The sequence below is a fragment of the Eumetopias jubatus genome, unplaced genomic scaffold (genome assembly GCF_037043125.1).
Source record: "Eumetopias jubatus isolate StellerSeaLion01/CBP00866 unplaced genomic scaffold, mEumJub1_p1.0 scaffold_12, whole genome shotgun sequence".
NCBI lineage: Eukaryota > Metazoa > Chordata > Mammalia > Carnivora > Otariidae > Eumetopias > Eumetopias jubatus.
Genome location: NW_028274818.1, coordinates 40806132 through 40821813, shown reverse-complemented (window position 1 = coordinate 40821813; position 15682 = coordinate 40806132). Strand labels below are relative to the sequence as shown.

The following is a 15682-nucleotide window of genomic DNA, read 5'->3' as shown; positions in this document are numbered from 1 at the left end:
AATTTTCCAAATCAAAAGCAAGCAACCGTGAATATACTGGGTAGTTATTTATAAATGCTGGCTTCTGAATATGCTGTGTGGTTATTTCTAAATTCTGGCTTTCTGGAATAGTCTCATGCAGCCATTGGTAAAAAAGAGGACTTTCAGTACAGATAAACTATTAATACAGCTTTAGCACATTTAATGACTCTGTCCCTTGGTCACTGCACAGTGCATACATGGGAATCAGGCTAACACAAAACTGGATAAATACAATCCAAGATCAGTATTTACAAGTTATAGTGGTCTCAATGCTTCATTTCAAACTATGCCCCTGGCAAGAATATCAGGTAATACCACATGAAAATAACACTTTGTCATATTTTTTCATGTAAAAATTAGTTTATATTCCAGTAATTCATGTTCTTATAAAATCTTATTTTTTGGGGTGCCTGGGAGGCTCAGTCAGTTAAGCATCTGCCTTTGGTTCAGGTCATGATCCCAGGGTCCTGGGATCAAGCCCCATGTTGGGCTCCCTGCTCAGCAAGGAGTCTGCTTTTCTCTCTCCTTGCTTGGCCCCTCCCCCCAGCTCGTGCTCTCTCCCTCTCTCTCTCTCAAATAAATAAATAAAATCTTTTTTAAAAAATGTTATTTTTCATTCGTATATAGCCAGGTCATTCTGACATCTAGAGTTAACAATGAACGTCACAAAATATGTTATTTGACATTCTATAGATTAGTCTATGACCAGAAAAACAAGTACCTGGTTAAAAACCAGTGCCCCATCACTCCTGCTCCATGTTCCCATTAGACCTTGCAAAGTCCCTATAATACATTCATCCCATTTTATTGTAACTATGTAACTACTGTTTTCCTGACAAGATTAGAAGTTCCAAGAAGGCAGGGGCCATGTGTATCCTGCTTACCACTGTATTGCCTAAGCTTAGTAGAGCACAGTGCCTCACATATAACAAGTGCTCACAAATATCTGCATAATGAATGAATGTAAGAATGACTGACTCTGAATGTCTCCAAAATGAAAGTGACAAATTCCAAACTTCCTCCTCTCAGCCCAAATTACCCACTAACATGAATAGGACAGCTAAATAACCATTCTCAGGATAGCCAGAAATAATTATTATTAATGGAATCATACCTAACATTTGAGTGCTTACCGTGTGTCAAATACTGAGTTCCTTTAGGTATTAACTATTTTAATTTTCACAACAACCCTGTGAGAGAAGTACTACTGCTTTCCCATTTTACATATGGGGAAACCAAGGGACACTAAAATTAACTTACTCACTAAAGGAACAAAGCTAGACATGACAGGACTAGGCTATAAATCCACACAACCTGAATTGGGCCTGAAGTGTTAATCACTACAAAACTAGGGAATTCTTTTTCCCTGTCCTGATCTATTTAGAGTCTGGCCTGACCACTACTGGTATGGGCTGCCATGCTTTTCTTATGCAACATTCATTCTCTTGTGAGAGTAAGTGAAGGGACTTAGTGACAGTTATAAGCAATCCCTTTATATATATAAAAATTTACTACATAAAAATCATTATCTTTAATCTAGTTAATTTCTATTAAAAATAACGATATAAAAATGGGGGGAGAGATGTAGAGATGTGTTCAGTATTATGGTGAACATAAGGTTTCACGGGTATAACAGATGTGAGAAGTTATCAAACTAACATTCTATGTACATCTTATTCTGTCAGTTATACCTCAATAAAACACATATATAAAATAAAGATATATAAAATGTACTGAATTCTTCTATGTGCCATTTGGTTAACAAACATTTATTTCCATATAGAATGCCATTTCAGTATTATGTAATTTTAGGTTGGACATGATATTGAGAAAACTAACCTGTTTTGCCTTCTGGACTTGGTAACTGTGTTACCTTTTGGACTTTTCGTACTGGCTTGACCACTTTCTTCTCTTTACTTTTTTCAGCAGGTTTCTCTTTCATAGAGATATCATCTGAAAAGCAGAAACACTTATAGTAAATATTATAATGATTCCTACCCACCCACTCATCCTCTCCCCAGTATGAAAAATCACTGTAAAGTATATGATTCAGGTGGGGAGGAAAAAAACCTTTGCTGAGGCTATTTCTGTGACCCATAAGCTACCAATGCCAACTTCTTATATGGAACAGTCTAAAGATTACCACTACCCCCACTGTTAGGTTCTAATTCTTTATTTTCTTTCATTTTTGTTTTGTTTTTGTTTTCAGAAAACCCTCAAGAAATTTACCCCACTTTCGCAAACTAGAAGAAGCTATAAAAGTAATGCTTTCCAAGCCAGGGTCATATCATTTATAGAATCTCACAGGTGAGCATTTTCACAGATTCTTATTTCACTTAAAAATTCCTATGTAACTGAGATATTCATGAACTTCTAGAATAAAACTTTATAAAATACTCAGTATAATATTCCCAAATAATGTCAAGGTATTTCACATATAAATTACTTGTCACTAATTTTTTAAATTCCAACCTAGGGGAATAGACTAGCTATACATAAAAACTTAAAAATCAACCTCAGTTACAGATCTGAAGAAGTGTAAACTTAAAATACATATAGAGCTCTGCATTCTGGGCAAAGTGGAAGTGTGAATCAAAGGCCCTAAAGCAGGAGCATACCTGAGAAACAGCAAGCTGGCCGGTGTGAGTAAAATGAACAAAGAGAAAAGTAGAAAGAACTAGAGTCTGAGACATAACTGAGGACCAGATCGTGTTGGGCTTTATAAGTCATTGTAAGAACTTCAGGTTTCACCTAAGAATGAGATTGAGATGTTTTTGGAAGTTTGGGGCAAGGGAGTGATATGATCTAAATTAAATTTTAACAAGCTTACTCTAACAGCTGTGATGAGAAAAGATGAATTAGAAGAAGGAGAAGCAGAAGACCAGTGAGAAGGCTACTGAAATAATCATGCAAGAGACTCATGGTGGCTTAGACCTAGGGAGCCTTGACAGAGATGGGGGAAGTGGTTATATTTTTAGACATATTTTGGACAATATGAAATATAAGGTCTGAGAAAAATACGGGAATCAAGGAAAACTCAGGATTTGGGGCCTATACCCCTGAAATAAATAATAATACATATATATTAATATATTATTATTATTACATAATATTATATAATAACACATTATATGTTAACTAATTGAATTTAAATTAAAAAAAAAAAGATGTGGGGCCTGAACAAGTAGAAAGATAGGATGGAGGGACTATCAGAGGAGTAGGTTTAAGGGATATATCATGACTTCATTTAGTTAGCTCTATTTTGGATATATTAAGTTTGAGACACCCATTATACATCCAAAGGGAGATGTGGAGTCAGTAGCTGGATATGACTCTAAGTTCACAGAGGTCTAGGCTAGAGACACATATTGGGAATCATCGGCAACAGAAAATATTTAAATCCCTGAGACTAGATGAGTTCGCCTAGTGTGTATGTAAATAAGTAGTAGTAGTATAGTAGCAGTAGAAGGAGAAGTAGAAGGAGAAGTAGAGAAAAGAGAGAGAGAGAGGAAGAGAAAAGAAAAGAGGAAAAAAAAAAAAGGATGGATCCAAGTAATGAGACCAGGGCATGGCTCTGTTTAGATATCAGGGAGCCAATTAGGGAAACAAACAAACAAACAACAACTGAAAAGCAGCACCTAGACTCAGAAGGAAAACCAAAACATTTAAGGTATCCTAGATGTTAAGTAAAAAGTTTCAAGAAAGAAGTGACTGATTATGTCTAATGTTGCAGAGAGATCAAGATGACAACTGAGAATTAAACACTGGATTTAGCAATGCAGAAGTCACTGATGACCCTAAAATTAGCAGTCCACAGAGAAGCTGGAGCAAAAACCAAATAGAAAGGATTCAAGAGCGAAAGGGAGGAAAAAACCTGGAGACGATGAGTATAAGATAAATAGGAGAGAAACAAGGCAATAACTGAAGAGAGCAGGGCCAAAAGGGGGTTCTTTTATGATGGCTAACAGCACGTCATCAAACAGTGTGTTGATGGGCATGCCCTCGTAGAGAAGGAAAACTTGATGATGCAAAAGAAAGGAAATAAGGAACAAAGTAATGTCCTTAAATACACAAGAGTAAATGGAATCTAAAACACAAGTAGATGGGTCAGTCCTAGCCAAAAGAACAGAGTTCAACCACCATGAGAAAGAAGGCAGGATTTTTTTGTTTTTTTAAACAGGTTCCATGCCCAGCATGGAGCCCAAAGCAGGGCTCAAACTCATGACTTTGAGATTATGACCTGAGCCGAGATCAAGAGTTGGACGCTTAACTGACTGAGCCACCCAGGCGCCCCGAGAAGGCAGTCTTAATAGACCTCTTGAAGAATTCTTTGGTGTACATCATTCTATTAGTCTGTAAAGATACTGACCTATGAAGGAATACTGTTAATTATCCCTGTCTTACAGATGAGAAAACCAAGGAAGAGGAGTCATGTAACACTGGTAGTACACATAGGTAATAAGAGGTGGAGCTAGGATTCCAAAATCTTTGCTCTTAACTATTATATTATACTCCCTTTTCACCTGAGGAAAAAAATTCTAAACACAGTGTTCCAATAATAATAGCAGGAAAACTGGACACTTAATACCACAAAATTTACTAGTAAAATCTCTATTGGGGCTTAGTAGTCTCGGGCTTTAGAGTCAGACAGGGTTGTCTTTGAATCTTGGCTTTAATTCTAAACTACCCTATACAACCTTGGGAAAATTACTCTGTGAGCCTTCATTTCCACAACTATAAAAAAATACAAAAGTCTAAGAATGCAGCACCTTGCCCCCAATCACAGCAAGTGTTCAATAACTAGTAACATTACATGATCTTCCTATTTCCCTCTTCTAATCTTTCATAAGTCCCTCCTATTTCCAATTCTGTAAATGTATTCCTTTCCTTTGATGTTTTTCTTTCTGCATCTTGCCCGCATGTTCGTATCATTTTATCTGCTGCCTGCCAAATTACTGACCATCTCAAAGATCTCAGAGGTCTAGTAGAAATAAACTTCAACTAGACTCAGCTATGTTTCCTTCAAATCAGACAGGCCTGACTTTGAAAGTCCCTCAGGTTAAAAATAGCCTAGTTTCTGTATCATCAGACATGTATACTAATTTTAATCCTGGAGGAGAGCCTAGAGGCTAAGAGAGCCTTACGACTGAAACCACAACAACTTAAGTATACCATGCAGTTAAAAAAGGGAAATATCTTTAGTTTGGTGACAACTTTATGTTTAAATATGATGTTAGATAGCATACATGATAAAATACGCAAAATCTAAGAAAGGTCTACTCTCACCTGCAAAGTGAAGTGCTAAGTCTCGATACAATTCTCTACTCATGTTTTGAAATTCAGCCTCCTGCCACACTTTCCCATCAGGTGTTCGAATCTTGGTCTCTGAAGGATTGAAGCCTAATTTATACCAACAATACAAAACATTCTTATCAAAGTTGCTTTATAAATTCTGCTATACTTTAAGTGAAATATAATTAACATACTATAAAATTCACTCTTTTAAAGTATATAGTTCAATGGTTTTTAGTATATTCACAAAGTTATGGACCTATCCCCACCATCTAATTTCCTGTACCCATTAGTAGCCACTTCTCCATCACTCTCTCTGGTCACTACCTGGCAACCACTAATCTACCTTCCATCTTCCTGGATTTACCTATTCTGGACATGTCATACAAATAGAATCATACAATATGTGGCTTTTTGTGTCTGCCTTCTTTCACTTAACATAATGTTTTCAATGACTATGTAACATGTATCAAAGCTTCATTTCTTTTTATTACTGAATGACATTGCATTGTATGAATATACCAACACTGTTTATCCACTTATCAGCTGATGGACCTTTGAACTGTTTCTACTTTTTGGCTAGTATTAACAACCTTCATGTAACAAGTTTTCCAGTGGACATATGTTTTCAATTCTCTTGGATATTATACCTTGGAGTGGATTGCTGGGTCATATGGTAACTTCATGTTTAACTTTTTGAGGACTGTCAAACCATGTTCTAAAGGAGCTGCACCATTTGACATTCTCATCAGCAATGTACGAAGGTTCCAATTTCTCCACATCCTTGTTATTGTCTGTTTTTTATAAGAGGATCCTAGTGGTTGTGAATGGTATCTCACTGTGGTTTTGATTTGGGTATCCCTAATAACAAATGGTGTTGAGCAGCTTTATAAGGTTTTTAAAGAAGGATGCATAATTAGCTACCACATAATGTACTGGTAAATACTGTTTGGAAAAAGTAAGCTTCACTGAGATGAAGCAATATACATTTGTTCAAAAAGACTAGAAATGGAGAAGCACTAAATTAAATAAGTGCATATCATTATAAATTATGGATTTCAGACACAGAGCTACTCTTCTCAGGACTAAGAAAGAGACAATATTAATTCTTTCTTTGGAGAGAGGCATTCATTAATTGCTACTATCTGATTTTTGCCTATGGCTGAACAAACAGACAAGCTGCTATCTACACAAGCAAAATGCACCCAAAGTGTGGGAAACAGGTCTTGAAAACATATTTCTTCAATTTCTCAACAAACATTACACATGTGCTATTTCCTAGGGATTAATATTCTGATTTCCTATTTTGAACTGATCTCTACTCTTTAAGAAATACACTAAGCTTGGAATGTTATTTTACAAAATAATAAAATAATGAGTATATGATAACCAGGGTAGTATAAAGATTTATATTTTCAGATGGGTTCAACTTACCAAAGAATTGGCAGCCAATAAATACTTGTAAAATTAAATCAATGTAAAGAATAGACTGGAGTCAGAAATTGGCAAAAGCACTCTAGAAGTGTTAAATAAAATGTACTAAATTGATTACATGTCTAAGAGAAATTAATCTATTCAGCTCTTGGGCACAATAGCATAAGCTTAATTTCACCTGACATTTGTGGCAAGGGGCACGCGATCATGCCTATACGAGGAAAAATTTTATAAATGTAGTGTCTAGTTTGTTGCAAACTATGGTCTGTAATAAGAAAGTATGGCAATCCCATGCCAATCTCTCTCTTTCTCTCAACTTTTCATCACCATCACCCCCAACTCATGTCTCTACATTTAACTCTCATTTTTATCCCCTCTCCTCTCAAGGAAACATTTCTCTCTACCAGAGCCTTTCTTTATATTTGCATCTTTACTTAATAAATTAACTTGAAGAAGCTTTCAATATCTACAAAAGTTTCTTTTTCTGTCCCCCAATTTTAGAGCAGCCCCCCTTTACACTTTCCACAGTTTCCGTTACCTCCCGTCAAGCAGGGTGCAGGATCAGGTGATCCTCGCGTTGTCAGAAGGCCAAGAGCAGTATCCTAATGCTATAGCAGTGCCCGTGTCCCCCCTCCATCTGCTCACACAGGCCCGCATCACCTCACAGCATCACAACAAGGTAAGGACGGCACAGAACCTTTATTACAGAGCATTGTTATAATTGTTTATTTTAGTATTAGTCATTGTTGTTAATATATTACTGTATCTAATATATAAATTGAACTTTATCATAAGCATGTACGTATAGGAAAAAGGGGTATTTATAGGGTTCAGTACTGTTCAGTTTCAGGCATCCACTGGGGGTCCTGGAATGTATCCCCCAAGGATAGAGGGGACTATTATATTTCCACTCTTTGTCCCCTTTTTTTCTTACTAGCTGAATTTATTAAATAGAATAAAAAATTTATGGTGCATTTATGTTCAAGACACTGTACTAGGCTCTGAAATAAAATAAGGATGACCAATATAAGGTCGTAAACTTCATGGACATTTACACTAGGGAGAAAAATGTATGCAAACAACTAAGTATAAAACAAAAATCACATAAACACTGTTTGTGTTCACACTTCAAATTTTAAAGCAGAATCATAGAACACTTCCTATGTCTTTAAAGAAAGCAAAAACATACATGAAAAACCAAGGTTTAGAATAGGCTTAGTATACTAACAAAGTTATAAAAAAAAGAAAGAAAATAAACACACACAGTCTGTGTATGCAAAAATTATCTCCAGAAGGATATATAAATTGCTAACACAAGTAATCTCCAGAAAGAGAACAGGTAGTTGGAGCACAACAGCTTTTCAAGGTACACCCTTTTCATCTTTTGAATTGTGAACCAAGTACATTTATTAAGTATTTGAACAAATGAAATTAAAATGTCACTTTACAGCATATTAAGATCCTTTTCATTTACATTGCCAAAAAGTTGACAAAAAATAGTTTTTCACTGTTGGAAAAAATAAATCCATTGCTTAGGACACTGGAAACCATATTGTTACGATTTCTCAAATGTATGCTATATTTAATAAATTAGCCCCCCAAAAGTTCTATTTGTAAAATATTTTAATACAAAAACAGGTTAAAAAAATTAATAAGCCACCATGGTTGACAGGAGGTAACGGAAACTGCGGAAAGTGTAAAGGGGGCACTACTCTAAAATTGGGGGACAGAAAAAGAAACTGTTGTAGATACGGAAAGCTTCTTCAAGTTAATTTATAAGTAAAGATGCAAATATAAAGAAAGGCTCTGATAGAGATGAATGTTTCCTTGAAAGGGAGAATATATGGGAAATCCAGCCACCAACTCAAAGGAAGTTAAGATTTTAAGATTTTCACTCGGGTTCTTAGGGTTGTGTTTTATTTTTAATTTTTAGATTTTTGTAAATTATTAAATAAAATATGGATTTAAGTTGACCACCTTAAGTTTGCCTTAGTGGAATAACTTTTGGAATTTCAGAACTTTGATTTCTAAAATAAACACATCTCAAATGTACCATCTTCATTTAATGGATCTGACATTAGTATAGCAAAAGTTGTAGATAATCACTATCTCAGAACCAACAAGAACATTTTGACCCCACCATTTGCTATTTGCTCTGTTAACAGTATGGACAATTACTACATGGTACACAAATGACTAGAAGGACATGAAATAATTTAATTAATAATACATTAGAATAATCCTGGATAACAGAGCAAGTTTTCAGTATTCTAAAGGTAACTGCCCACAATTTTATCACAAGTTAGCAAGAATAAAATGCAAATCATCCATCTTTTACCTCATTTACAATGAATATCACTAGCAAAACATGATAAGCAACACAAACTAAAACTGATAATTCCTCTAACTGTATACATAAAATTTGTTCTGGAGAAAAAGACTAAAACACCTTAGGACTACAAAGAACTGCAAAGCTGGTCAGAGAAAAGCTAGACTGGGTAGAAAAATACAAAACAAAATTATAGCAAAAACTGTCCTAGTTTGTTAACAACTTAAAATTAACAGAAAAAAATGAATCTTGATAATATTTTGATCTTTATATACTGGTCTAGAAAAACTGAACTTTGAAAAGTATCACAAAAGAAAGGCTATGGTAGCAGAAGTTTTAATGACAAAAGTCTAACAGAGATTAATCTGGTCAATGAATCATTTTTTTTAAAGATTTTATTTATTTATTTGACAGAGAGAGAGATAGCTAGAGCAGGAACACAAGCAGGGAGAGTGGGGGAGGGAGAAGCAGGCTTCCCACTGAGCAGGGAGCCCGACGTGGGGCTCAACCCTAGGACCCTGGGATCATGACCTGAGCTGAAGGCTGACGCTTAACAACTGAGCCACCCAGGCACCCCGAATCAACTCTTTATATTAAAAACTTCACATGCATGAATAACCCTGAAAATAATTTCAGGAACATAAAAATACAAACTCCTTAAAATCACCATATGTAAAAACTTGAGTTGCCTACAAAACAGAAATTCTCTTGGAAAAGCATTTTCTCAATGAAAATCTATCTATATTGGTATAAAGCTGATTTATTTTAAAAAAATTTTTTAGGTATAAATCTGATTTAAATATTTCTCAAACATGGGGGGGAAACTGTTATTGTCAAAACTCAAAACTTAAAATAACAACAGGATCAAAATATCAGTGCCAAAATATTCTGTAATCAAATGTAACTGGAATTGACTAAATTATCTTTTAAATATTTACTTTTGAAAGAATGGCTAACAGCAATCTCAATACAATGGCAGAATAAGAGTAATATTCTTCCAGTTCTCTGAGAATGGTACTAATTCTTATGTTCTCTTTTGTTCAACGTATTAAACTGTTCAAATAGGGGTTCTTAAACTATAAGAATCTCCGGAGGGACTTGTTAAAAACTCCAATTCTGGACTCTATACCCAGAAAATCTGATTTAGGTCCAGTGTAGCATCCAAGAATCTGCGTTTGTAACCTGTACCTTGAATTAATTTCTTAAGCATTTGATTTGAGAATCACACCCTGTTCTAAAGATAATCCTCTCTACTCAAATACATCCGAGGGAGAAAGGGAGACAAGAAGGCAGGGAGACAGAAAGACACAAAGACTGATTACAAACCTTTATATGTTGGAGCAGGTGGTGCTGTTGCCACTTTCCTGACCTTTGCTGTCACTGAGTTATCAACATTAACAACCATTACTGGATGGTCAATATGACCCAGATTCTGACCCCGGCCATTTGTTTCTTCTGAGTGTTCCCACTGTTTTCTAATTCGCTCCTTGAGTTTTTCCAGTTTGACATCATGTTGTCGTTGCTTTAAGATATCTAACCTTTGGGAATTAGAAGTACTAGTAGAGGACGGAGAAGAGTCAGTTATCCGTAACACTTTTGGATCAACATCATGGCCCATGTTACTTACAGAAGCCTTCTCATTTCCTTTTGCTCTATTAGGATTTTCTTCCTCAGTTCTCACAGGAGCTGCCATCTTAATCAAACATTCAGAATTTTGCAATGCATCAATTGCTGGTCGATCATTTAAAAACCTAACCACTGTACCATTGATGACAGATGCCTGGGAGCTCTCAAAATCACAGCAATGTATATTCTGTTCTTCTCGATTGCATATCATCCGGTTCCTGTTCTCGGGCTTTTCTTCATTAACATCCACACAATATACATGCTTTGACTCTAGATGGCTAGGACTTATATTGGAAGTTGTACCATGGATTTCCCTATTATTAAAAAATAATAAGTTTTGAATAAAGATTTCAAAAACCAAATTGAAACCAGTCGTACAAACTGAAGGGAGAACTCTAAGCTAACATTAGAGACCCCAAAAAAGTTTTGGAATTCCAGTAGGTTAAATAACAAAATAACCATTACTAATATTAAGATTCAATGCTCAATGCACCCTCTATCAAGTTAGATGGCAAATAACCTAAATCATTAATCTGTGTATTATAAAATAAGAAATATGCAAAAGATATATGGAGAGATATAGGATGACAGAAAATAGGATGACAATCTGACTTTGGATATTCACTTCACATCTATTACCAAAATGTGTATTTTACTTCTCTATGAAATCTTTTTTCCCCCTATGAAATCTTAAATACAGGAAAAAAGTTCTCAAATTTTGTATTTGTAACTTCTAAATAATGTACCAAATGAACAAACAGATTGGAAGTAGAAGTAAAGTGGGGGTATAATAAATATTTTCCTCCAAATAAATGTAGTTAGTAAAGTTAAGTGTCTCTGAACCACAGACCACTTTTTTTGGTATCTTCAAACTATGTAAAGCACATCTAGAAATTGTGGAGTAAGCAAAGACTAGGCATTGCCAAAGTACATATCACAAAGTCCATATTCTCTACTCATAAAAACATTAGCAGAAGTCTTCCTCCAGAGGCTATTTTTATTTTATTCTATTTATTATTTTATTTATATGATCATTCTAGTAAGTTATATTTTAGGAACAGAAACAGTTTATTAAAAGGGAGGTTAATGAAGACAAGCCTCAGCAGTTAAGAAGAGCACATAACTGATGAAAAAATACCCAACAAAATTATAAAAGTGAACATAACAATCTGGATCTGCAATGTCTGAAAGTGTAGACTTTAGCCACATGTGGCTACTGAGCACTTGAAATGTGGTTAGCCCAAATGGGAGATATGCTACAATGTAAATTACATACCAGATTCTAAAGACTTAGAATGACAACAAAAAAAGAATGTAAAACATCTTCATGTGCCTAGGTATGGCACTACTAAAAAAGTTAAATTGTGTGGCTCACGTTAACAATTCTATTATATACCACTGATCTAGATGTTTCGTGTAAAGGCATAAAACTCTAAATACCACAAAAATTCTTAAAGCCATAATTCTGTTATAGTGTAATATAGTAATTATATCTATTGTGAATCTATGGGTATGTACATTTTTCTAAGGAGATAGTCTACAGTTTTCATCAAATTCTCTTTGGGAATCCATGACCCAAAAAACATTAGACCCTGTTCTGAATGGTCGATTATTAAACAAGATGGGGGCTGAGAACTGACTCCTGTAGCTTCCACCAGAGATCAAGACTAAATTCAGTTATTTGCACTACCTTTACCAGACCACAATAATTCATAGTTAAAATAAGTTAGGTATAAAATTAGCACAAAAAGAATAAAATAAAGCATAAAAAGGTAGTTTACGTAACATGTCACAATCTTAAAAAGGGAAGGAGAATTGAGCCTACGCCACCAAAAAAAAAGTAGTTCCACAGTCTTTCATTAACTCATTCATTAAATATTTACTAAATACATATAATGGTGTTTATTACACAATTCTTTCAACTTTTCTGTAAATATGAAAATTTTCATAATAAATGCTAGGAAAAAATATTTATGAAATACTTAGTAAATGACAGGCATTAAGCTGTTTTGAGAATAAGATAGATTTACAGCCTTACATAAGCTATGTAATGGGTAGATATGGAATCAAAATATAATGCAACATGAAAATGCTTTAACAGAGGAAGTTATAGAGTATTATTAAGAGCACACAACAAGGATTAAATAGGCTGCGGGAATGGAGTGGAATAGAAACAGATCTGGCAATGTTTCATACAAAAGGAGCTAACAGTGAGTCTTAAGTGATGGAGTCAGCCAGGTGAAGGATGTTCTATTCACAGCTATCCCCTGGGTATTTCTTTTAATCCTAAAAGATATATAATTTACAAAATTTTAAATATCAAGTAGTATTCTTTGCAGGAAGAATACCAGAATATGGATAAAGAGTAATTTATAGTTTCAATTCCGATGATGATTATGTTTCTAGGCAAGTTGCTTAATATTTGTGTGGTTAAAGACTTCTGAACTCTGATTATTTTTCACATTTTTTCTTTCTCCTTTTACTAAAACTATGACCTTTTACCCAGATTAATTCCCTGGCCTTCTCTCTGTATCTTCTTCACCATTTTTATCGCTTCAACACTAGTAAAAACTCCCAAATTTTTATTCCCAGCCCTGACCTTTTCACACATATTCCTGCTCAAATTTTCAAGTGCCTACTGAATATTTTCACCTAGATATTTCAAAACTGTATCAAATCAAATACTGGTATTATGAACTGATATGAACCCATGATCTACCTCCATCTCCCAAATTCTTTCTCTCAAGCTTAAGAGTACAAACATATACCCGGTAATATCTGGCACCATCATGAAACTCCTTGACTTACTGATTGACATTTTATAACACTACAAATGTTAATAAGTGAAACAAAGAAATAAAAGGTCCAGTGTTTATTACTTATGACTATTTGCTATACTGAAAGCATTAACACATATTTTATAACATTAGTAAAATGTTCCTCAAATATAAAATTCTATCATTTTATCTACTGAATATCCTAAATTATCAGCTAACAAAAATACATATCATTTGATATTATCCATACTATCAAAATTCATACATCATTCCTGAACATCTGGTAATAAGTTGCTGAAAGGAGACACTAACAACAAAGTGAAACAATAAACCAACTCATATTCTCAATAGAAAGAAATTTTAGGTAACTGATTAACTGCTATAAAAAAGAAGAAGAAGAAACTAAGCTATAAAAAGTTCATTATGCACAACACCTAATCTGAGATATTAAGGAAAAAAATATCCATACTTCCAGAGACTGAATAATCTGTCTGCAGGAAACATATATATTAAAACGGTTATTATTCACATTTTTTCTTTCTCCTTTTCCTAAACTATGAACTTTCACCCAGATTAATTCCCTGGCCTTCTTTCTGTATCTTCTTCACCATTTTTATCGCTTCAACGCTAAATACATATAAGGGTGTTTATTTAGCCTGGGCTATTACTTCTTCCCCCCAAATACTTCATCTGTAAAAGAGTGGAAAGTCAGTATCTCATAATAAAAAAGATTTTTGCTTTATAATTTTGGAAAATGAAAAAGGTAATAATACTAGAGTCAGAGTGCTATGAAAAACTCAGAAAATAAACCGTAATCTTATTGTAAATATTACAGGCTAAACCTACTTGAATAATTTGTTTGTGAACACTAACCTGTAAGAAACCAAAGGTTCACGAAACTCCACACGGTTATTTTTCTTTACGTTGCTCTCCAGGGTGGTAACTCTGAGAGGGCTCCGGGATTTCTCTTTCCGTGATGTGCAAGATTTGGCGGTTGGAGCATCAGCCCAAGAATCATCCCGGTATCTACCATCTGAAGAAAAAGGACATCTGTAAGAACATACGACTGCCTCTGAATTTGACTAGTATTTGTGACAATAACAGGTATCTATTATTTCTGGCCTCTCTAGTCGGATGTTATATGATAAGTAGATGGGGAACATTCAGGTTAAATTATTATAGTAACTCAATCTATAGAGAAAAAACTATTCCAAATAATGAAAAACTCTACATATAAAATTATTTTTTGTCAAAGGCTGTCACTCACTTAAAAAAAGAATTATCAAGTAAAACCCACCAGACTCACAGGTTAAAAAAAAAAATTAGTTTTAATGGAGAGTACTAACCTCTAGGTTTTAGCCCACTATTTAAGAAACCACAGAATTACATATATGAAAGATAATCAAAGAAAATATTTGCATTTTGTCAATTTATGGCAGTATCTGTTAGATATTCCAATTATGATTTAAAATCCCCTAAAAATATGTAAAACTCATTAAGTCAACTAAATCTCAAAGCTGATAGATCTATGAATTTAAAAGAAGACATAGATAATTCCAAACACTTAAAATCAAATTCTCATCACTAAAAACCAATGAAAACTCACTGTCAAAGGTGAGGTAGTGATGCTAAAGTCCCTGATCAAAAGATGGTGAAAACATGGGGCACCTGGGCGGCTCAGTCGGTTAAGCATCCGACTCTTGATTGCTGCTCAGGTCATGATCTCAGGATTGTGAGATCAAGCCCCACAATGGGCTCCGTGGTTGAGATTTTCTCCCTCTCCCTTTGCCCCTCCCCCTGCTCGCTCTTGCTCTCTAAAATAAATAAATTTAAAAATCTTAAAAAAAAATGGTGAAAACATCATCTACAGTCACTGAACATGAGGCAGCTTCATAACTACTCAGTACCAAAGACAAGAAAGTTAAATGTTGATGAGGTTATCATCTCTGACAAAAGAGCTAGCAAATATAAGGGACTATAAAGAGAAATTAAACTGAAACAAAACTAATATCAAAATTTATATTTAATATATTTGTATCTTTGAAAGTAACTTTATACATACCTTTTCTACTTATTTTTCGGGTAGCACTTGCAGAAGATTTCTTGGTATCCATGACAGAATCAAACACAGCTGTACTTGTAGGGGCTACTTCTAATTTGTTTTCAATGTGTCTCAGCTAAAGTTTAAACACCATCACAACAA

At 34.5% G+C, this 15682-nt stretch overlaps 1 protein-coding gene across 3 annotated transcripts in view; it reads right to left on the bottom strand.

Annotated features, from left to right (window-relative positions):
• Window positions 1-15682, bottom strand: part of CEP350 (centrosomal protein 350) — a 154847-nt gene that overhangs the window by 110899 nt on the left and 28266 nt on the right. For all 3 annotated transcript variants that reach the window (XM_088017380.1, XM_028121508.2, XM_028121509.2), the window contains exons 4-8: window positions 15542-15656; window positions 14353-14512; window positions 10403-11016; window positions 5308-5421; window positions 1861-1974 (exon numbers count right to left, since the gene is read on the bottom strand). In XM_088017380.1, the coding sequence (XP_087873506.1) occupies window positions 1861-1974; window positions 5308-5421; window positions 10403-11016; window positions 14353-14512; window positions 15542-15656 (1117 nt within the window). The remainder of the gene's footprint in view (window positions 1-1860; window positions 1975-5307; window positions 5422-10402; window positions 11017-14352; window positions 14513-15541; window positions 15657-15682) is intronic.